Source organism: Barbus barbus (genome assembly GCF_936440315.1).
Source record: "Barbus barbus genome assembly, chromosome: 1".
In the NCBI taxonomy this organism is placed as follows: domain Eukaryota; kingdom Metazoa; phylum Chordata; class Actinopteri; order Cypriniformes; family Cyprinidae; genus Barbus; species Barbus barbus.
In genome coordinates, this window is record NC_136729.1 from 47,762,765 (window position 1) to 47,785,430 (window position 22,666).

The 22,666-nt window shown below is 38.8% G+C and overlaps 2 protein-coding genes across 4 annotated transcripts; one reads left to right on the top strand and one right to left on the bottom strand.

Moving 5' to 3' along the window:
• The first annotated feature begins 6,971 nt into the window (after positions 1 to 6,971).
• Positions 6,972 to 17,684, top strand: LOC306868466 (claudin domain-containing protein 1-like). 3 transcript variants are annotated; one of them, XM_079414646.1, is made up of 5 exons: positions 6,972 to 7,513; positions 7,597 to 7,704; positions 14,543 to 14,680; positions 15,890 to 16,559; positions 16,747 to 17,026. In XM_079414646.1, exons 1-4 carry the CDS (start codon positions 7,222 to 7,224, stop codon positions 16,108 to 16,110), a joined length of 759 nt encoding a protein of 252 aa, XP_079270772.1. In that variant the 5' UTR covers positions 6,972 to 7,221; the 3' UTR covers positions 16,111 to 16,559; positions 16,747 to 17,026. The 3 variants fall into 3 exon arrangements, with proteins under 3 accessions (XP_079270772.1, XP_079270771.1, XP_079270770.1); XM_079414645.1 differs by having other exon boundaries at positions 6,978 to 7,513; positions 15,890 to 16,601; positions 16,747 to 17,684; XM_079414644.1 differs by having other exon boundaries at positions 6,978 to 7,513; positions 15,890 to 16,597; positions 16,747 to 17,684.
• A 20-nt stretch (positions 17,685 to 17,704) lies between these two features.
• Positions 17,705 to 21,941, bottom strand: LOC306870503 (N-acyl-aromatic-L-amino acid amidohydrolase (carboxylate-forming) B-like; the record flags this gene model as incomplete). Its single annotated transcript, XM_079417813.1, has 6 exons — positions 17,705 to 17,905; positions 17,984 to 18,096; positions 18,179 to 18,286; positions 19,251 to 19,344; positions 19,440 to 19,635; positions 21,700 to 21,941. The coding sequence occupies 6 exons, from the start codon at positions 21,939 to 21,941 to the stop codon at positions 17,705 to 17,707; spliced, it is 954 nt and encodes a 317-aa protein (XP_079273939.1).
• Positions 21,942 to 22,666: the final 725 nt, after the last annotated feature.

The following is a 22,666-nucleotide window of genomic DNA, read 5'->3' on the forward strand; positions in this document are numbered from 1 at the left end:
TGTGTGTGTGTGTGTGAGTGTGTGTGTGTGTGTGTGTGTGAGAGAGAGAGAGAGAGACGAGTCTGTCTGGTGTGTGTGTGGTGTTTTGTGTGAAGTATGGCAGAAATCATGTTCACAGCGATAAGACCGAAAGACACTTGAGCATTGGTGATTTTGATATTGGTGAGGACATATAAGACCAATAAATGTTGTTATATTTATTTGTTACAGTCAAAACTGAAAATAAATAAATGTTTCATATATCAGATGTACTTTTTCCTCAACTAAAAATAATTAAGTTTGATCAAATCTCATTTCTATAGTCAACTGAAACTAAAAATGTACTTTCAACCAAATATATTTTTTTACATGATTATAGCACAAGCTTTATTTACTATAACATAACTTTATTTATTTGGATTAATTTAAATGTTTACATATTTTTAAATCAAATATCCAGATCTAAATTATACGTCAAGCAATTTCTTCACCTTCAGAATGTGATTTTACTGTTAAAAATTAACCTCTTTTACTTTAATAACAAAAACAACTTAAACCACCAACAAACAAAAGAATTGGTAAAAGATATTTCAGTGTAAACCTGATGAGTTGAGAGTCCTCGAATGATTTGAGGAAAGTGATTCAGTTTAACTGAGTTCACCTAATGCCTTCTCCTTGAATTAACTGACTTTATTAAGTACAGATAACAGACTGAACTCAAACTTTACAGTTTATATATTGTGTTTAATTGGATTTTAAAAAAAATTATAAATCATTAAAACTATTTTTTTCTTTATTTGGGTTACACTACATAGATGCATTTCAATGATGTATACTGACATAGCTGCATAATAACATTTTAATATGTGTATTTAATATATGTATTTTATAACATCATATTGATTTATATATATTTATGTGCTGTGCTCTCCTAAACCTTTTCTCGGAGAGCTATTTCCTTTCATTCGCGATGGGGAGCAGATTGGGAAGCTGGTTTTATCAAGGGAAACACCAAAAGTAATTGTTTTACCTCATTTGCATGATGTATTTTATAAGATTATATTACTTTATGATGATATTTAAATGCTATGCAGTGCAGACGCGAAGGTCGCTTATAAGGGAAACACCAGAAGTAAGCCTTTTACCTCATTTAAAATATGTATTTTATAACATCATATTTATTCATAGCGATATTTATGTGCTGTGCTCTCCTGCACTTATAGGATAGTTCAGCCAAAAATGAAAATAATCACTTACCTTGAGTTTGTCTGTTGTATGTCCCTCTTTCTTTTTCGGACCACAAAAGGAGATTAAAATAAAATGCCCTGATTGTGCTTGTCTAATGTCAGTCTATGGATTAACATTAAGCTTTTAAAATAGAAGCAAAAGTACAGTAGAGTGGTCGTATGCATCATGTGCTGTATATTCCAAGTGCTCTGCGGGTATATAATAAGGTGGTGTGAACAAACTGAAATTGTACATATTATTTAACATATCCTCACTTGATTGTTGGTCTCTGTGCATGACTGTGTGTTCATGAGACACTATTAGTTCAGTTCACTCTGAATTGCTCACAAGTTGTGAAAAAAATCAAGATTAATAGAAATGTGACATAAAAAAACAACACATAGAAATCCCCCAAAGAATATTTGTGTACTTTCTTCAAGGAGTTGAATGTTTTTCTCTGACTCCGGACCAGAGCTTCGGTTGTCATGTCAGGCAAAATGAAGCTGAAAGATGAACGTGATAACTCTGTTGCAACGAGCACAGCAGATATATTTACCTCATAAGCACATACATTGTATTTCATGTTGTGTTTTTATTCATCTTAATTGTTCACAACTTGTGTTGTTTTCCTGGTGGAGTTAGACTGAACTGCTTTAATAGAGTGTCATGAACAGCTCATTCAGGCACAGACACCAGCAGTCAGCTCAGGATATTCAGCGAATAATGTTCAGTGTGTTTCTCACCAGGCCCTATCGTATATACCCACAACACTGAATATACAGCACGTGTCACGTGGGTCCACTCTGTGATACTTTTGCATGTTTTTTTTTTTTTAAAGGTTGATGTTAATCGCCATGCTACCATTATATGAAGAAGCACGTGTGGGACATTAAAAAAAGAAAAATAGCTTTTCATGTTCAGAAAAAGGAAGAAGGTCACGGCAATAGAGCAAGAAAAAAAGGTAAATAAATGATGAAAGTTGTTCTTTACTTATATTCATGCCGTTCCACAGACACTGTGTATGCCATGTCCATACAGGTTTGGAATCACATTAGGATAAAAAAAAATGATGACAGAATTTTGGGGTAAATGTTTTGAGTAAACTATTTTTGTAATTGATACTTGTCTCTGATATTTCACCTGTTAATAGTTTTGATATGATTCTGCCCCCCACCCTCCCCCTATTTTACAGGAGCACTTTTGTGATGCTGTAAGTGGGAGTGGATTTCTTGCTTGGCTGAAAACTGCAGAGATCCACATCTTGTCGTGCTGGAAAATAAGAAAGAGACTCCAAGGAGGTCCAAACACCATTGGCACAGACTTCGTTCAGTGAGCATTAACATACATTCAGCGTTGACGGTAATGAATGAGATGCTGTTGTTTAAGCAGATGACATTCAGGATACATATGGATCAAAAAAGAATATGTATTTTGTGCCTTTGCATTGAGTTGCTGACATTACGTTTTAATTGTTGTAAGAACATCTTCTTTACATGTATTGAAAACACTGAATGTGAAGACATTTTGGTGCAGGGAAAAAGATTTGCAATGTTTCAATTAAAATAAATAAATGTAGACATGCTTTGTTTTTTTTTGTTTTTACCTGAACATGGACCACACAATGAACAATGAACTCAATTCGAGTCAAATTTAACACTCCTGAAATGTATATATGACGGATCCGATCTGTATTTCGGATCTGTTACAGAAGCTTTTCTTTGAATTGTTTTTGTCACCTTCAGAGAGTTTTGGAGGAAGAATCAATGTGTAACAGCAGCACAGTTCTCCGATCTTGTTCAGCATGTTGTTCAGTGGACAGCAGGAAAAGGTCCACCGCTTGTTTCGACAGCTCTTTGGTGTCTAGATCTGAATCGATCGGCACATCTGAGATCTTTCTGGAGACTTCAAAGCACCTGCATGGCCAGAGTTGAGCCTCCACTGCCAGCCTGGTATCGTAAAGAAACTTCAGTGACGAGACAGCGTTTTCTGTTTCTTATTAAATCATTAAATCCATCCCTTTCATCCAGTGGTAAGTTTGCTGGGCAAAAGTTCAGCCGCTTTGATGGGACTCCTTTAAACAATGTCTTCTCTATTTCCAGTTTGTAGCGTGGATCATTCACTGCAACATAATCTAATTCTCATGTTTAAAAATCTGTTATCTTGAAAAATGATTTATGCTACTACTGCCCACTGACTTGGATCTAATTAATGAGCCTTAAAACGTCTTAAAATGCACACATGTAGGTCAGGAAAATCTCAATTTTCTCGGGGGAGCATGCCCCCCAACCCCTTAGAAAAGATGTGTTAAAAAATTACACAGTTTATGTGTAACACTCTAATTTACACATTTTGTGTCAATATTAAATAAAAATGTGTAGAAAAGAATAACCTCTTTTACACATATTTATGTGTAGTTTAAAAATCAACACAACTTGTGTATTTACACACAGCATTTAACATAATATGTGTGGACCGATGTGCTAACACTTTGTGTGTAGTTTTTAAAGACGTCCGTTATATAAATTAGCTAGTGTGAACCAATAGGGTGTAACGTTAGGGTCTTTGAACAGAATCCAGTCAGCCCAGAGACATTTTAGTCTGTAATGGCACATGCCATTTCGTTTGACTTCTGTATTTTTGTAAGTAAAGTATCGTATTTATACCATAAATCGCTTTACTACGTTAATCGACTAACCCTCGCGTCAAAACTGCTCGTCAAAACCACTTTTTTACTAGAGAAGAAATGCGCGCCAGCGGGAAGAGTGCATATGTGCATATGAAAAAGGAAGTCTTTGTATAGTTCTATGGAGAACGAAGGTATGTTCTTTAGACAAGGGATTTTGGTTTGGTCTGTCTTCTATGTGGGGGAGAAGTCAGTCTAAGGAAGCTCGTGAATTCAATCGTGGAACACGTGATGGCCATCTCTTTCACCATCAGTCTTGATTATTTGCCCTAAATTTGACGGTCTCCTTCCTGAATTGGAATGATCAATATATGTTCTTTTTTCTCAAGGTTGTAAGCTGTTCTGTGAAAAAGTTGGTTAGTTTGCTTGCTTCAGACTAGTGGTGCCAGAATCTAATTTATGACATTGTCCTGTTTCCTTGGGGCCTCTCTGAATTCCAGCTCCTCAGCTTTCAATGTTCTGATGCATCTTACATTTGTCTGATTCAGTCTCTGATATTCTACAGGTAAATCCCTATAATATCTTAATATATTTCTATATCTTAATGTGTCAGCCATTTGTGGTTAATTTAGAAATTCTATTCTATTTCAGATTCTCAGAATCCTGGTCTCATGTAGGGGCAGTTCTTTTTTCTTTGAAGCTGGTGTTAAGATACGAGAGACAGTGTCCTGCACAACGGAAAAATGCAAGTGGCTGATGCCATCACATGTACAAAAGGTGTATAAATGTACTGTACATATTACTGTTTAGTACACTAGTACACTACTATGGGAAATTACAGCAACTGTTAATTTGAAAAACACACTTCTGCAGGGAAAGTAAGATCAAACACTGCAACTACAAATCATATGGTTTTGTCTTAGACTTTTACAAACAACACACATTGTAGTTGCAATGTTATATCTTAAATTTTCCATGTTATGGACCACATATGTGTGTTAGAATTAATTTTCAAATTGTACACATTCCTGCTGCTCCCGTAGCTGTTATAGACTTTTCCTCTGCAGTCCAAAAAAAGAAAAATGTACGATGCCATCGCTGGGAAATCAACAGAACAAGCCAAGGTTGAGAAAACAGTTCAATGTCCAGGAGTAAAGAGAGGGTCGGTAACATACGATAGGTTTTTTGAGTCCTTAAGTAAAAACTGTCCAAGGAGTGCTGCACTAATGGCTAGGGAGAATTACTACAAGGAATGTGTTCCCAAATGTTGTATGTTGCCTAAAACTATTCTTGAACACAGAAACCAGAGACTCTGCAACTACCCCCAAAGAGCTTTCAGAGCTGTGCCATGATTTCCAGTTAGAAGAGCTTACCCCTTCTCAGGTACAGACTGTAGAGAAGGCATCTCAAAGCCAGGATGCATCCAGGACTTGGTATCAACAAAGAGCTGGATGCATAACTGCCTCTAAGCTTAAACAAGTTCTTCAAACGAAGCCTTTGACAATGTCCAAGAGCTTGATGAAGGCCATATGCTACCCAGAGCCACACAAGTTCACCACAGTTGCAACAAGGTATTTAGGGCTTGAATTAGGATAAGACAGAGGTGAGATTTTTGCTAATAGTTTCTACCACAAGTGTCTCCCTAAAGGTATGGGCTTGTAAATCCAGGGTTAGGCAGGGGTATGGTTAAGCATAGGGGTTAGGATAATGGTAAATATTTAAACCATTGAACTGTAATAATGTTGCAAAGTTTCTAAATTCAAAACTAAATATTAAATAACCATTTAATATGTGATTGTTTGTGTACTTTTTACAGTTATGGATGCAAGCATGAGGCAAGAGCCAGAGCAGAGTAAAGGCTGATGCGTCTGGAGCATGAGGGCTTCTCCTGGATGGAAAGTGGTCTGAATCCCAAGTGGCCATACATGGGAGCGTCGCCTGATGGGATTGTCACATGAGACTGTCATGGAACTGGGATTTGTGAGATAAAAAGGTATATTGCAGTTCACTATAAACATGGTAAAAAAATATATATATATATATATATATATTAGTCACGGTGCACACAGAAGGGAGGAACAAGGAACACGGAGACGAGGACGTAAACTCAAACACAAGACTTTAATGATGTATTACAGATTTGTTATCGAATGGTGATCCACCAAAACTAAAGTAACCAGCCTGGTTTAAAAATGTAAGAAGTAGAAAGTACAGATATTTGTGTAAAAATGTGAGGAGTAAAAGTAAAAAGTAGCCAGAAAAATAAATAGTGAAGTAAAGTACAGATACCAGACAAATCTACTTAAGTACAGTAAGGAAGTATTTGTACTCTGTTACTTCCAATCTCTGCTATTTTCTGCAGTTCTCCTGCTGTGGTCCGTGGAGAGTCTTTAGGGTTGGGAGGGTTACTTTTAAAAGGTATTCTGTTACAAATTACTTCATTAAAAAAAAGTGTATTCAGTAACGTAATCCAAGTACCACAATATAAAAGTAATGCAATCTGATTACTTTTGGATTACATATGTAAATAAAGTAAAAAAAAAAACAATATGTAAGTATGACTTTAAAATGAAAACTAATGAAAACTATAGTAAAAACTATTTGAAACTAGTGTCTTGTTTCACATCTAGATATTACAGCCCATATGTATATTTAAAAGGTTATGCAGACATCTAGTGGCTACAGTTTAGTATTACAGTTTTATTTTTATTATCGATTTTTTTTTTCTTTAACATGTACAAGCAAAAATAAATATAGTTTATACACAACATTAAAAATATATGTGAAATGCTATTATCTTTCTTTATTTCATTGACTGATCCGTGGAGTGGGGACTCGTAATGAACTAGAATTTGTGTAGAGTTGAACTAGTTTTGAAGAATTTGAAAAGAAAACATACTGTAAGAATGGCTAATGCAATAAGAATTACATTATGCCAGGACTGAAACATTAAAGTCATAAAAATGTAAATGAAAATAGAAGACTAATAAAAATAATTTGCACACATCTTGTTTTTTTAGACTCATTTCTGTATTTGAGAAGAGCATATATCAAGTGAATATTCTCTAAATCAGGTCTGAAATGGCTTAGGCTGCTATATTAGAAGAATTATTGTAGTGGACTACGTTACCCATGAAGCCTTGCTGCCGGCTCTAAATCTTACAGGAAATCGCGTGTATTTATCAACACGTCTGCTTGTAAACATCACATATATGTTCATCTTTAGCACATAAAGGCATTGACTCTGATCAGCACGCTGATACTGAACCGCGGACTCTGAGAGCGATTCTCCGTGGAGTTTATTCTCAGGCTGACAGATGGCGTGAAGCAGATGGGCGGAAAATAGGGCACGCAAACACATCGCGACGCGTCTGCGCTTATCGAGAGGCGCGATGGTGGATAACCGGCACGCCACGGCTCTGGTGATCGCCGGTGTTCTGAGCGTGCTGGCCTCCGTGTATCTGTCGGTGTCCATCGCCTCTCCGCACTGGTTCCGCTACACGAGCCCGCCGGTGCGCACGGAGCCCAACGCCTCGGAGCTGCGCGCGCTGCAGGACGAGTTTCTGGACGGAGACTTCGACGAGAAGAGCGTCAGCGACGCGCTGTTCCGCATGAACGGGACGCTCGGGCTGTGGTGGAGATGCGTCCAGACGCCCGCGGACGCGCACTGGTACAGAGAACCCGGTAAACGTTATTATCAGCTTCTCTTATGGTCGGCATTATTGTTGTGACTGTTGTCTCTGAATAAGAGTGCTTGTGTGTTTCAGATCCAAAGATGGTGATGGAGTGTGTGAGCTTCACTCTCTCTCAGCAGTTCACTCCAAAATACAAAGAGCCTGGAAACCACAACAGCGGAGAAGATCTGATACGAACCTGTGAGCAAACACGCTTTAATCTCTACTGAAGATAAGCAAACAGTCAGAAATAACATGACAGGCAGCAGTAAAAACACATAAAGATGCGAATGAGATAAACAGTGCTTTCTGGTGAAGAAACGACACATAAATGAACGCTTTGTCTTTGGTGATGTGTTTTTAACACAGGTAATGGGTTTATATTAATTGGCATTTTATTTTCTGGTTGCTTCTAAACACTCTAAATTTATTTCAAAGTAGCTTTATAGAAAATGATGTTAATCATCTATGAAGTCTTAATACGTTCATGCCTTTTAGTCTTTTTATCAGATTAGCGCTACAGAAACATTTAGTGATGATATGAGCACTGGAGCGGGTCAGATGTGCTGTGAGTGATGTTTTGTGTGAGAAACATGCAAAGCATTGCTGCAAAGAAATTAAGCTTTATTTTACATAATCATTTAATTACTTAAAATGAAAAAAAAAAAAAAGCAGGATCTGCACTCACTTGTAAACTTAATGATTTTTTTTAATGTTTTATTATACAAAAAGCACCAATGGGTCATCATACATTTCGGCTGCTTTCTCAGTAATTTAACAATTAGAATTAAAATGATTAAACAATAGGGTAAACCAGTGGCGTGTGTGTGTGTGTGTGTGTGTGTGTGTGTGTGTGTCCCTGCTACACTTAATGTTGTCACATTTTCCTGGGTAAATAAATATTACATAAAAAAGAGAACACATATAATTATATTTTGTATTTTATTAGCCTAATAATAACTAAAGCAGTAACAATTTGAACAATATTCTGGAAACAATAAGGTTTCATTAGTTAACATTACTTAACTACTTTAGTTAGCATGAAATAAGAATAAACAATAGCCTACTTCTACAGCATTTATTAATATTAGTTAATATGAATTTCAACATTTACTAATGCATTAATAAAATCAAAAGTTGTGTTTGTTAACATTAGTTTATGTACTGAACTAACAATGAACTGTATTTGTACTAATGTATTCAAAGATTAAAGGCTAAATACAGTAATAAATGCTCATCGTTTGTTCATATTAGATTAAATGACACCTTATTGTAAAATGTTACCAATATTTTTTTTTTATTTGTGAACTGATGTTCAGCTGTTCTTTTTAAAAGTCAAATTATGTTCTGGTCATCATTGTCATAAAAGCAATGTAAACACAGACACAAAGATATATCTTTCATTTCATCACTGAATGCTCACTCAAAGCTGACGGTCATCATGTTTTCAGACCGTTTCAAGTTTTATTTTGACGTCACACAAAGCAGTGATATCTAAGCACGAGAGTTGTTTACTTGCTTTATAATTAGTCAATAATGCCATTATTTTCTTAATTCAGTCCGAGAGCCCGCACGAAAACAAGAGGCGGGATTTATCGCAGGAACCAATCACATCCAATCATAACCGATCATATCCAATTATAGCGCGATGGAGGCATTGACTCCTCTCACGTGACTTTCCCCATTCATCTCAATGAGCCTCCAGACAAGCCACCGCATGCTTTAGGGTCTCTGTTTTAAGTCTATGGGCCGAAGGGAGGCAAGTCTCCGCTGTAACTTTACCTGCGGGTGTTGTTGTTTGACAGCGTTACTTTATAAAATCAAGTGACTTTTAGACTTTTAGTGCCATATTTAGTCACATTTGCGATTTATGTTTGTAATATTGATTATTTTCTCATCCAATTCTTTGAGGAGACACTGCCTCCCTTGCCTCCTCGGAGGAAACGCCCCTGGGGTAAACATACCCATTAAGCACACTTCCAATTTTGAGATCAGATTATAAAAATAAAAAATAATTTATTATCCTACTTGATGTCTTAACCAATTGATATGTTTGTTACTATATACCTCCTCTCATTGGAAGTCATTCAGAGCATTGCACGCTGAGATACGGCTCTCCGTGTGTTCTCTCTGTCTGGAGGCCGTTTTGAAAACTGTCTAAAAACATTCACCAAAAGAGGAGTCCCTTAAATGTGCTTTTTTTAGACTTTATTTGGGGTAAATTTCACTACTTATTGTAAAAATAAGAGATTAATGTTCAGACTTTTGCATATTATAACCGGGAACTTGGATGTGGGAAATAATTACATGAAATCCAAAAGATAGTTTTATCAACACAGCACAGATGCTACAGAACACAGTTAGCTGACTAGCTGTAGAAGATTGTGTGCTACGCTAACATATTACTGCACAGGCATTACTGGCTCGTACTTTTACATCCATAATATTATACATTGACCGTTTATTGCTGGTCTGTGGTTTTACAGTGCTGTAATTTTTAAAGATTTCATATTATTTTAAGGTGATCTTAAAGGGTGCGCTACTCTGAAACTCACACAGCTTCAACGTGACATCAATAAGAAAGATATTATTTCATAGATATTGTTAATAATAGTTGTTCATATTAAAATATTTATGAACTTAATACATGACCTAGACTATTTATTTAGCAAAATCCTGTCATTTTAATAAATATTACATGAAATGTATTAAAAATGTGTTGCTGCTCCCATTAATCTCAGTGTGCTCTCTTTAAGCTCTTCTACATTGAACATCTGTGTAAATACTTCATAAACAGACTTTAAATATTAACTGATGGTTGTCACTTTAAGTTAATCGTTTTCTATGGATTCTGTCGACTCAAATCCACAGACTGGCTCTGATCTTTGGCAACTAGCATCAATTCTCCAGACTGTAAATCTGTGGAAAACCTTTGGATTACGAGTCCGACTCTGTAACCATTAGGCCACGACTTCCCCAAGAGACTATAGATACGTTTATATCCATTTAACAAGAGGTTTCATAATGAGGCTAGTTTCTGTATTAATCCCCATGAATTAAATGTTTTATTGGTTTGTTTTAATTTATTTTTTTGAATGTCGTTTAGCTGAAAGTGGACTAGTCTAGATGTTTCAATGTGCTTAAATGACACTTCACTATGAAAATTTAACTGATCGACTTGAGTGCGTTGTTGCTTGATTCTAGTGTTCTGTTTTTTTTTTTTGTGACTTTGTACCTTCAAAAATATATATTTACAATTATTCTTTAAAAGTTTTCCTTAAAATAAACAAGAATTTTTAATAAGACATGATGTGAGCTTAATGGGAACAGGGGTGTGCTTAAAGAACGCAGAAATGTACCCATTAAGCACAGCCGGACTTTTTTGCATTTAATGATGTATATCTTAATTGAAATGCTTTTGTTATTTAAAATACAAACCCGATTCCAAAAAAGTTGGGACACTGTACAAATTACGAATAAAAAAAGGAATGCAATAATTTACAAATGTCATAAACTTATATTTTATTCACAATAGAATATAGATAACATCAAATGTTGAAAGCGAGACATTTTGAAATGTCATGCCAAATATTGGCTCATTTTGGATTTCATGAGAGCTACACATTCCAAAAAAGTTGGGACAGGTAGCAATAAGAGGCCGGAAAAGTTAAATGTACATATAAGGAACAGCTGGAGGACCAATCTGCAACTTATTAGGTCAATTGGCAACATGATTGGGTATAAAAAGAGCCTCTCAGAGTGGCAGTGTCTCTCAGAAGTCAAGATGGCAAGAGGATCACCAATTCCCCCAATGCTGCGGCGAAAAATAGTGGAGCAATATCAGAAAGGAGTTTCTCAGAGAAAAATTGCAAAGAGTTTGAAGTTATCATCATCTACAGTGCATAATATCATCCAAAGATTCAGAGAATCTGGAACAATCTCTGTGCGTAAGGGTCAAGGCCGGAAAACCATACTGGATGCCCGTGATCTTCGGGCCCTTAGACGGCACTGCATTACATACAGGAATGCTACTGTAATGAAAATCACAACATGGGCTCAGGAATACTTCCAGAAAACATTGTCGGTGAACACAATCCACCATGCCATTCGCCGTTGCCGGCTAAAACTCTATAGGTCAAAAAAGAAGCCATATCTAAACATGATCCAGAAGCACAGGCGTTTTCTCTGGGCCAAGGCTTATTTAAAATGGACGGTGGCAAAGTGGAAAACTGTTCTGTGGTCAGACGAATCAAAATTTGAAGTTCTTTTTGGAAAATTGGGACGCCATGTCATCCGGACTAAAGAGGACAAGGACAACCCAAGTTGTTATCAGTGCTCAGTTCAGAAGCCTGCATCTCTGATGGTATGGGGTTGCATGAGTGCGTGTGGCATGGGCAGCTTACACATCTGGAAAGGCACCATCAATGCTGAAAGGTATATCCAAGTTCTAGAACAACATATGCTCCCATCCAGACGTCGTCTCTTTCAGGGAAGACCTTGCATTTTCCAACATGACAATGCCAGACCACATACTGCATCAATTACAACATCATGGCTACGTAGAAGGAGGATCCGGGTACTGAAATGGCCAGCCTGCAGTCCAGATCTTTCACCCATAGAAAACATTTGGCGCATCATAAAGAGGAAGATGCGATAAAGAAGACCTAAGACAGTTGAGCAACTAGAAGCCTGTATTAGACAAGAATGGGACAACATTCCTATTCCTAAACTTGAGCAACTTGTCTCCTCAGTCCCCAGACGTTTGCAGACTGTTATAAAAAGAAGAAACATGTGGTAAACATGGCCTTGTCCCAACTTTTTTGAGATGTGTTGATGCCATGAAATTTAAAATAAACTTATTTTTCCCTTAAAATGATATATTTTCTCAGTTTAAACATTTGATATGTCATCTGTTGTATTCTGAATAAAATATTGAAATTTGAAACTTCCACATCATTGCATTCTGTTTTTATTCACAATTTGTACAGTGTCCCAACTTTTTTGGAATCGGGTTTGTAAAATTAAATACTTTTGTGTGAGAGATTAATATTTTATTTTAACATAACTTTTGTACTGAAACCAGTATCTTGTGCACTAAAAAGGTCTCTATGTAGATTTTGGTAAGCTTAATAGGTATGTTTACCCTACATGGACTAATGATCATCAGGTGTGATTTATATATTAAAATGCCTTTTTCCACAAATGTATATTGGAAAAACTATTCGTCCAATTAAAAACTGGTATTAGTGAACATAAATCTGCCATTAGGAGATGTGATGTGAATTCAGCAGTCACTACACATTTACCTTAATCCTGAAATTAAAGAGTTGTATAGGTAGTGAAAAAAACAATAAATAATAGAAGAGGCAGAAATGTAGAAAGAGAACTTTTGCAATGTGGAGCTTATTGGATATTTGGTTAAAATCCATGTCTCCTGTAAGCCTTAATGAAGATTTTGATCTTCCTCATTTTCATTAGTTATGATTTAATTATTTATAATTGTTCTGGTTGTAAAAAACAAACAAAACCCATTCCTTTCTATTTTGTTCCGTACAGTGAGTTTGAAGTGAGCTACTACCTTTAATGAACGGCCCATTATATCACCCTCCACGTTTTTATTCTAATTGAAAATGAAAAAATGTATTTGGTCTTTGTGTTTTGTAGATTGTGGTTTGTGTGTATTGATGTACTGATGTTTTGTGAAGTAATGGGATTGTGGAGTTTTGATGTATTAGCTGGGGATTTGTTGATTTTTAGTCTGTAAGACTTAGTCCACACTGCAGGTCTTAATGCTCAGATCGGATTTTTAGCTGAAATCCGATTTTTTTGCGCTGTTGTTTACATTGTCATTTAAATGCGACTTCCATCAGTCTCACGTGTGAAGCGTATACGGCCCTGAAGTGACCCGCATACGCAGAAGACGACGTGACGTCAGACGCAGCGCACTGTGTTTGCTCGTGTTAGCATGTGTTTAGCAATTTTTAATTTAATGTGCAATCGGAGCCTAAATAACGAAGTGATATTATTGTCTATATATTGTCTGCCATTGTGATTTTAATCTTCCCGCATCCTCCAGCGCAGAATTGTGACGTCTGCCGCATTTCAATGACGTAAACATTGCATGGAATGCAACATGGCCGTTCAGACTGAAGTCGCATTGCAAAACGATTCTAACCGATTTAGGACCATATATGAAAGTGGCCTGGGCCTGATTTGAAAAAAGCAGATTTGTGCTGTTCAGACTGTCATAAGAAAATCAGATATGGCTCACGTTTGGGCAAAAAAGTTGGATTTGGGCCACTTTAGCCTGCAGTGTGAACTAAGTCTTAAATGCTTGTGATAGGAAGCAGCTTTAATTAGAGTTTCCACCTGATGATCATTAGGCCCAATTCTTCCCTTTAAAATGCACCTGTGAAAGTATTCATAAATTATTCTAATTGTAGTATGACTGAGGAAACCTAGAGGTGAAACGTTTGATTCTGATGATCCATTTGTGCTTTTTGTATGTATGTGTGTATGTGTGTATGTATGTGTGTGTGTGTGTGTGTGTGTGTGTGTGTGTGTGTGTGTGTGTGTGTGTATGTATGTATATGTGTGTATGTATGTATGTATATATATATACATTATCCATGAATTAGGTTTACAAGTGAGAGCAGATCCTGCTCTTTTCATTTGAAGTAATTACAATGTTTACTGATCTAAGTGTTGACTGAGTGCAGAGATTTCACATTGTTCTGGATTCATTGGACAATCAATTGAAAACAATTATACCTAATAAGTTGCAAATTGGTCCTCCAGCTGTTCCTTATATGTACATTTAACTTTTCCGGCCTCTTATTGAAAACACTGGTGCTTTTATAGTCATTATTTTGGTTTCAACGGCAGCTCATGCAGTCAGAGCTATTTATTTAATAATTCACATTGATACAAATCTTGCCTCATCCACACACACACTCATGTCTGTTTTTCTTGGTGTAATGTGTGTGTGATTCATCATTGGGTTGCTCTTCACACATCACACGTCTGAACCTCTGTGCAGATCTGTGGCGCTGTCAGCTCCTGCTGCCGCTGGTCTCTCTGGGTCTGGTGGTTCTTGGTGGTCTGATGGGGTTTTGTGCGTGTCTGTGTGGCAGTCTGACCCCGGCACTCTTCATCGGCCTCCTGCATCTGCTCGCAGGTCAGAGATGGAGCTTTCTGTTCTGAGGAGAGCTCTGCACGGTCTTTAAACTGAAGCCCGAACCCAAAATTGATTTTCACAACAATTTGTTTAAATATGCTGTATTTCGCGATTGCATGCAACGGTCAGTAAACAAATACAAAGAAACAGATTAATCAAAGCTCATGGCCAGTTCAACACACAAGGCAAAAAAGCACTTACCAGTTATGAAATTTTACGAACAGGCACAACACGGTCTCAAATTCTGCAGAGTTTTTTAATTGTTGTAATGTCAAAGATCATAATTCTTCCACCGAGCAGTTTTCCTTCTGAAATGTAAGGAGTTTTCCTGTTTGCTATTTCGCAATCAATGCTGTTTGCCGTGTTGTGACAAAAAGACTGCAAGATCAGGCACAAGAGCAAAACAAGTTCCATTGTAAATATATCCTACACAACAAACGGCATGCACACGTTAAATGTAAGCAATATTCCAGCTAGCATGGGTCTTAAGAGTTTAATGCACGACTTGCAGGCAAAGGGTAAAAATGACTGTCATTTTGGTCAGTTATGGCTCATTCTAGCATTCTTCAAGTAGTGCGGTAAGCTCACATATATTTGAATTAATTATAGCATTTATTTTAATTAGTGAGAGAGAGGGGAATAAAAGTTGTGTGATTACCTGCGTCTCTCTTTCTCTTTACAAGCAATGAAGTTACAGCGATTTTACCCAGTCATTGCTGAGAAATATAATGTAGTGAGTCAGTATCGAAGCTATTTTATTAATAAAAGTTCCTCTGCACCACAGTGTTTGCGTTTCTCCGATCTCTGTTTGCATGCGTCAATGAAAGCAGCGTAGCCTACTGCATATAGTTTTACTTTAGCTACAAACCCCAGCCGAACCCCAAGCTACTGATTAAACATTAACACGAACCCAAGTTAAAAATAAAGGTTCTTAAAAGGTTGTTCACAGCGATGCCAGAAAAGAACCATTTTTAGTTCCACAAAGATCCATTCAGTCAAAGGTTCTTTAAAGAACCATCTCTTTCTTATCTTTTTATAATCTGAAGAACCTTCTTTTGCCACAAAGAAGCTTTTGTGAAACAGAAAGGTTCTTTATGGAACCATTTAGACAAAAAAGGTTCTGCTAAGGCATCGTGAAGCACCTTTATTTTTAAGAGTGTAGCAGACCTCTGGTTCTGAGGAGGTTTGTGCTGGTTCTCCTCTCCTCAGGCCTGTGTTCTCTGGCGACGGTGTGCTGTTTTCTGGCCGGGATGGACCTGCTGCACCGTGTGTCTGAGCTGCCGGATCGTGTGGACGGGGCTTTGGGCTGGTCGCTGTATCTGGCGCTCATCGCGTCTCCGCTGCACATGATGGCTGCTGCTCTGCTGGTGTGGGCGGCTCGAAGCCACAGTCAGAGCTACTACCGCATGACGGCCTACAGAGTCGCGTAAATCACCCCAGCGGATCCACAACCAACCGTGAATCTAGTGCACAAAACTGTGTGTGTATTGAAGAGAGACACCTGCTAGTCAGAAAAACAATCTTGTTCTGAGAATGTCAAATGCACTTTCAAGAGATAATGAGCCCTTACTTCTGTGTGTGTGTTTTTCTATTCAGGTGGGGACTTAAACCTGAATAAAGATTCATGGGGACTCGTGTCTTGGTGGGGACCTAAATTCAGGTCCCCACGGGTAAAGAAAAAGCTTATAAATCACACAGAATTAAGTTTTTTGAAAATCTAAAAATGCACAAAGTCTCCTGTGAGGCTAAGTTTAGGTGTAGGGTTGGTGTAGGGCAATAGCACACACAGTTTGTTTAGTATAAAAACCATTACGCCTATGGAGAGTCCCCATAAACCACAAAAACCAACGTGTGTGTGTGTGTGTGTGTGTGTGTGTGTGTGTGTGTGTGTGTGTGTGTGTGTGTGTGTGTGTGTGTGTGTGTGTGTGTGTGTGTGTGTGTGTGTGTGTGTGTGTGTGTGTGTGTGTGTGTGTGTGTGTGTGTGTGTGTGTGTGTGTGTGTGTGTGTGTGTGTGTGTGTGTGTGTGTGTGTGTGTGTGTGTGTGTGTGTGTGTGTGTGTGTGTGAGAGAGAGACTCAATCCAGATTCATGATGGGAGGGTCCAAAATTCACACTTTGCAATGGTAGGGGATAAAAAGAGAAAAATAGTACCAACCATAAACTGTATTTGGCATGTTTTCAGACTGATGTTTTGTCCCTGTGGCAATAGGATTACCGTTTCTCTGATGGTGAATTGCCCACTAGGAAGTCATGACCAGATTCTTTAAGAGAAGTTTATTTAATGCATATCTTTTGGATATATTTTTAAATGATTACTTATAAATGTTTAATAAATGCAGTTCATCATAACATTTTCTGCTAAATGTGAAGTTGTGTTTTTGCGCAGGATAGCCCATGTTTGGCGAGTGTTAGTGTTGGACCCTGATGCAGGTGTAAGATGAGGTGTGTAACTGATAAATGAACAGGAACAGAGTCTAAACTCCAGCAACAGCACTCAAACTGAAGAACTGACGAGTGTGTGTCTTATAGTTGAAGCACTGATCTACTTTCACTCAGTGTTTGTGTGATCTGTGATGTCAGATTTCCTCTGTATTAGAAACAGCTCGACTTCTCTTGTGTTTTAGCTTTAGTGAAGAGTCAGTAATCCTAAAGTGTGCTGCTTTTTAATTTGACATTATTACTATTATTCATATTTATACATTTATTTCTATACAGTACATTTATTTTTGGTGATTGCTAGCATGTGTGGTAATGTATCAGTGCTTGTTTCCGGTTCATTTGTCACATTGGAGATGGACGGTGGTGTCAGGTGCATTGTGGGATACAGTATCTCACACAGTGCTCTGTAACTGCACAGACTGCTGATCTGTGTCCATGCTTATAAAAACATCATCTGTGCACTATTTACACAGTGAATGTATGTTTTTCTGAATGTCTTAAAATATCTGTCTGTTTTTGACACATGCAGTGTTCCCTGGCATCAGTAATAAACTCCTCTTGAGCTCATGTTCATGCTTGTGTCTCTTCATCTCAGCGTCTCTGAGCGAACAGAAGGAATCTCCACTCTTCTCTTCCTGGCGAGGGACAGAGCGATGCCTTTCTCATAGTACGCTCCCTCGTTTATGAAGAACGGATAGAGCGCTTCTTTCCCTTTGTAGCGCAGTGTTTCCCCTGAGAAAGACAGGAACATGGGGTCTCCGGGATGAAGGAGGCAGAAATCTCTGTCCTGCCGGAGGGAAAAGATAAGAGGGAGGGTGTTTACTCTGTGATTGGAGCAGTGTTTCCGATCATCATCTTTCTGTACCTGTAGGTCAGGATGGACCGCGGCCGTGATCTCGTGTGTTTCAGGGTCTTGTGGATAGTTGATATTCTTCACCATTGTGTACACATCAACCCATCCTCCTTCAAACAGGGTCCCTGAAGACAGAGATGAACGCAAGCCATGAAAACACACACACAGCAAACAGACATCTGCTGGGATTTGTAGCTGAAAACCTACCTGAGTTGAACTGACAGATCCAGTCCAGCATCAGCTGAACTCCTTCCTGCATCGCGCTGAATATAACAGACCTGACGATGCCGTGAGGCTGCGGCCCCATCTCCATCGCTGAGAGGAAAAGAGATGCGTCAAGCCAGTTATAGCACTTAAAAGATAATGTTGCATTTATTTATTTGACATCCTTATCCATGGGGAATATTAATTGAAAAAGCTGAGTAGCAACAAAAAGAAAAACACACCGATGCATGGCTTTGCTGTGATGGATTTATGTATGGATGATGTATGCGTGGATCATGCTGTGTTTGGGGATGATAAGAGAGCGGCATGTACGCTGCAGGCGCCACTGCTTTCCTGCCCAACATTTCAGCAATGTTAGTCTCAGAATAAATGTTTTTGAATGCTTAGAGCCTATTTAATGAATATGATTCATAGCGAACTCCAGCACAGTCAAGCATTTCAGTCCATCCATAAATTAGCTGCATAACTGTACAAGAAGTGTCTGAATCAGCATTTCACTGCAGAGTCAATGTTTAAAGCCCCATTCACACCAAGAATGATGACTATAAAGATAACGATATTAGCGTCCACACCAGCAAATTACATCATCTGTGTATTCTAAGCGCACGCGCATCTGCCGCTTGAAATTCTCGACCTCAAAATAGTACGATGGATTGTGATTGGATGTCAATGTGTTTATCATTCATCAGCTGGAAAAAAATAGTTCTGAAAGCGATTCCAACGATATCGTGTCGCTGTGTTTTTATCATTATTGTTGTGGTGTGCACTCTGCTATTCTTTAATATTGAGAATGATTTTTAGAACTATATATTTATCGTTATCTTTATAGTTATCGTCCTTGGTGTGAACGGGCCTTAAGAGCTCATATAAATGACATCAACTGTTTATACTGATGAAAGTTTTCCTTCAAAATAACTGAATTTGCAGAGAGCAACAGGACATTTCTGTCAGTATGTGTGATGCCAGACAGATGCTGATAAACTAGTAAGTTAGCTTTGTTTGGAGAATGAATGAAATGAGTGAAGGACAAACTCTTTCGGATAAAGTGTCTCACCAAATCCGTGTTTCCCCACCGAATCCAGAGAATAGGCTTCATTGAGAGGAATATCAAAGTGAACATATCTGACGGGACTGGAGGCCATTTCTCTCTGAAAAACACAAATACTGACAGAAGTTGGACATAAATATGTTCTACCATAAAATATATCAACCATGCAAGGGAACTACTCAGATTAATTCGTGCCTGCAGGTGTTTGCAGATGTGCAGGCAGATCCAGTCGTGGTCAGAGTACGTGATGAGACACAGGCCCATGTTTGCAGTGGTGTTGTGGAGGTCACATAGCAGGTCGACCGCCTGAGGGCTTCCTTTAGGGCCCAGAAGAGTGTTGAGCTCCCGAGAGTGGATCATCTCATACGGCGAGGCCTCGGAGACGGGTGTGCTGACAGACAGACAGAATGACAAACAGAAAGTCAGAATATGCCCACAACTCTTCAATTGTACTGAAGTTAAAATATGACTCTGGCATGTGCTGTGATATTGTAATGAGCAACTGAATCAAACACTATCATTTGCTCAAGTTTAGTGAGTCTTGCTCCTGACTCTGATCTGTCAGATGAGCCCAGTGAAACAAGCTCATGCAGATTTCATGATATAGAAGAACAGCTCTCGAATGCGTGCCAGTGACCATCGCCCTTGTGTCAATTAATGAATAAAGAATGCCATCTGTTCACTGCTCCAGGTCTGACCTGTGGCATCGGTGGTTGTCTAAGGTGTGAAATCAAGAGGATTTTTATTTTTATTTACTAACATGCCTCTTTCTGACAGTGCTGTCATGCTGAGAAAGATTCTTGTGTACTGGCAGCGCTCATAAACTACCATCACTCATTCTATCGCAGCTCGGAGAAAGCGCAGATTTACTCTCTCTCTCTCTCTGCACACAGACACACCAAGTCGTCTCTTTAACAGTTTTGCTCTGGAGCAAATAATACATTTACGAGACCAAAGACTGCCCATAGATTACCCAAAACGAGTTATATCTCATGTGTAACCACTACAGAGCCATCAGAGCCAGCAGCAAATTCCAGAAGATCTGGCTGAGGTGAGGCTTCTCTCAGCGGTGATGAGTGCTGAATGTATTACAATACTAGGAAGGAAGATCAGTTTGTTGATGTTTCTCGCTCTGTCTGCACAGTGTAAGTGAATGCGCTGATGGCGTATTCTGTGTGAGCGAATCGGGTGATTCAAGGGTGTAAAAATGTGTCTTTAAATTTGATTTAAATGCACAGAGTGATGGAGAGGCCTTGATAATGAGGGGTAAACTGTTCCAGAGTTTAGGGACAGCAACAGCGAAAGCTCAGTCACTTTTGGATTTACAGTGAGAACGAGGGACTGATAAAAGAAGCTAGTTACAAGATCTTAACGACCCAGAGGTTGCACATGGCTGGATAAGATCACAGATATAATCCGGGGCTGACTTTTGCAATGTCTTGTATACAAAAAGAAGGATCTTAACATGAATTCTGAATTTGATAGGGAGCCAGTGCAATGAAGCAAGAACAGGAGTAATATGCTCCCTCTTTTTTGTTCCTGTCAACAATCTGGCTGCCGCATTCTGAACCATCTGAAGCCGAGATGGAGTGCATTGAGGAAGACCGACATACAGAGAGTTACAATAGTCCAGCCTGGAAGAGATTAATGCATGGATGACAATTTCCATATCTTTTCGAGAGAGAAAGTGTTTTAATTTCACGACAGATCTGAGATGTAAGAAGCTACTCTTTACAACCGTGTTTACATGCTTGTCAAATTGTAGTAATGGATCGAAATAGACCCCTAGATTTTTTACATGGTGTTGTAAGTTGTTACTAAGGGAACCTAACCTACTTGTAAGAGTACTATTGAGTGCAGCTGGGCCTAGCAGAAGCACCTCAGTTTTGTCAGCGTTTAGTTGCAAAAAATATTAGCCATCTAAGTTCTTCATCAAAACATGAGACAATCCGTTGTAAAGAAGAATCATTATCAAGTTTAATTGGAAGGTAAAGTTGGAGGTAATTGACATAGCAATGATAGTTAATATTATATTTCTGGAAAATGGAGCCTAGGGGAAGCATGTAGAGCGAGAACAATAAAGGGCCAAGAATAAAACAATGTTGAACACCACAAGGGACAGGCGGTATAGGCAGAAGCTGAGGTAAACGAGCCGATATTTACTGAAAAAGTCCTAACCTTTAAATAAGAAGTGAACCACTGTAATGTCCTTGAACCTCTACACATTTGAGTCGATTCAAGAGGATGCCATGGTCAATAGCATTTAGCGTTGACTTATATAGCAGTCAGCTCCACCCGTTATGGCGAGCTGAAATGGCAGTTGTTAAGTCAAGTCAGCTTTATTTATATAGCGCTTTTAACAATACAGATTGTGTCAAAGCACTTAACAGTATCAAATTGTTCATGCAGTTAAATGAACTCAGGCTTCAGCACTCAGAGTAAACAGGCGCCTCACCTGAGCGCGTCTCGTGTGAAGCAGCGGTTCAGGTCCGTCTCCACGTAACGGACGCACAGCTGCGTGGCACGTGGGTTCGACATCACCGTTACCACGGAAACCGGCTCTGTCCCATCCGCCCTCCTCTTCAGCCTCTCTCTCACCAGGTAGACGCCTGCAAGCTCATTTCCATGGGTCCCGCCGCAAACCGCCACTCGAGACACCGCCGGCAGAGCGACCGCCTCCAGTGAGAACCCAGTCATTAATACATTGTTACTAATCTAGATTTACACACTTCCTGTAATGAGCATTACTCATGGCATCATCTAATGAATTACTGTTAGGTGAGTTCAAGGCAGGACTTACGTTCCTCCAGAGATGATTGTGTCTATCCATCTGCTTTTGCTCTTCTGACCAAAGATTAACTTCTGAACTCTGACCCTGCAGTGCAGCTTTGCTCCGAATGACACAGAATGAAATGCACTCATGTCTTCTGAGCCTCTGTCAGTCGCTGCTGCTTTCACTGAGTTTATCTGACTCAGCAGGACTCTCTCTCTCTCTCTCTCTCTCTCTCTCTCACTTCCGGTGCGGGTGTTGAGTGCGTGAGTGGTGTGGTGCGAGTGGAGTGTGGTGAGCGAAATATCTTGCTTCTTTTCTACCTTTTTGTTCGTGTGTGTGTGTGTTTGTGTTTTAGTTTTGTAGTAGTTTTTGTTTTTTGTGTGTTTGTGTTTTAGTTTTGTAGTAGTTTTTGTTTTTTGTGTGTGTGGTTTGGGCCGCGTGCTACCGGGCTTTACCTGGAGAGCATGGCGACCCCAGCTACACAGGGTTTGTCCACGCTCACTCGGCGTCATGCGGTGAAAGTGGAGTTTGCGGCGAGCATAGAAGATATTTGTTTAGCGATCAGTGAAGTTGTGGGACATGGATCTATTCTATCCGCATCGAGGATGAATAACGCTACTGTGATTTTTCTTAGTAACGTTGAAAAGGT

Bases quoted from the DNA above. Each gene is read 5' to 3' on its own strand.
- LOC306868466 (XM_079414646.1), top strand. From the start codon at position 7,222: ATGGTGGATAACCGGCACGCCACGGCTCTGGTGATCGCCGGTGTTCTG. The intron at 7,514-7,596 runs GTAAACGTTATT...TGTGTGTTTCAG, and splicing joins GCACTGGTACAGAGAACCCG to ATCCAAAGATGGTGATGGAG. The intron at 7,705-14,542 runs GTGAGCAAACAC...ACCTCTGTGCAG, and splicing joins AGAAGATCTGATACGAACCT to ATCTGTGGCGCTGTCAGCTC.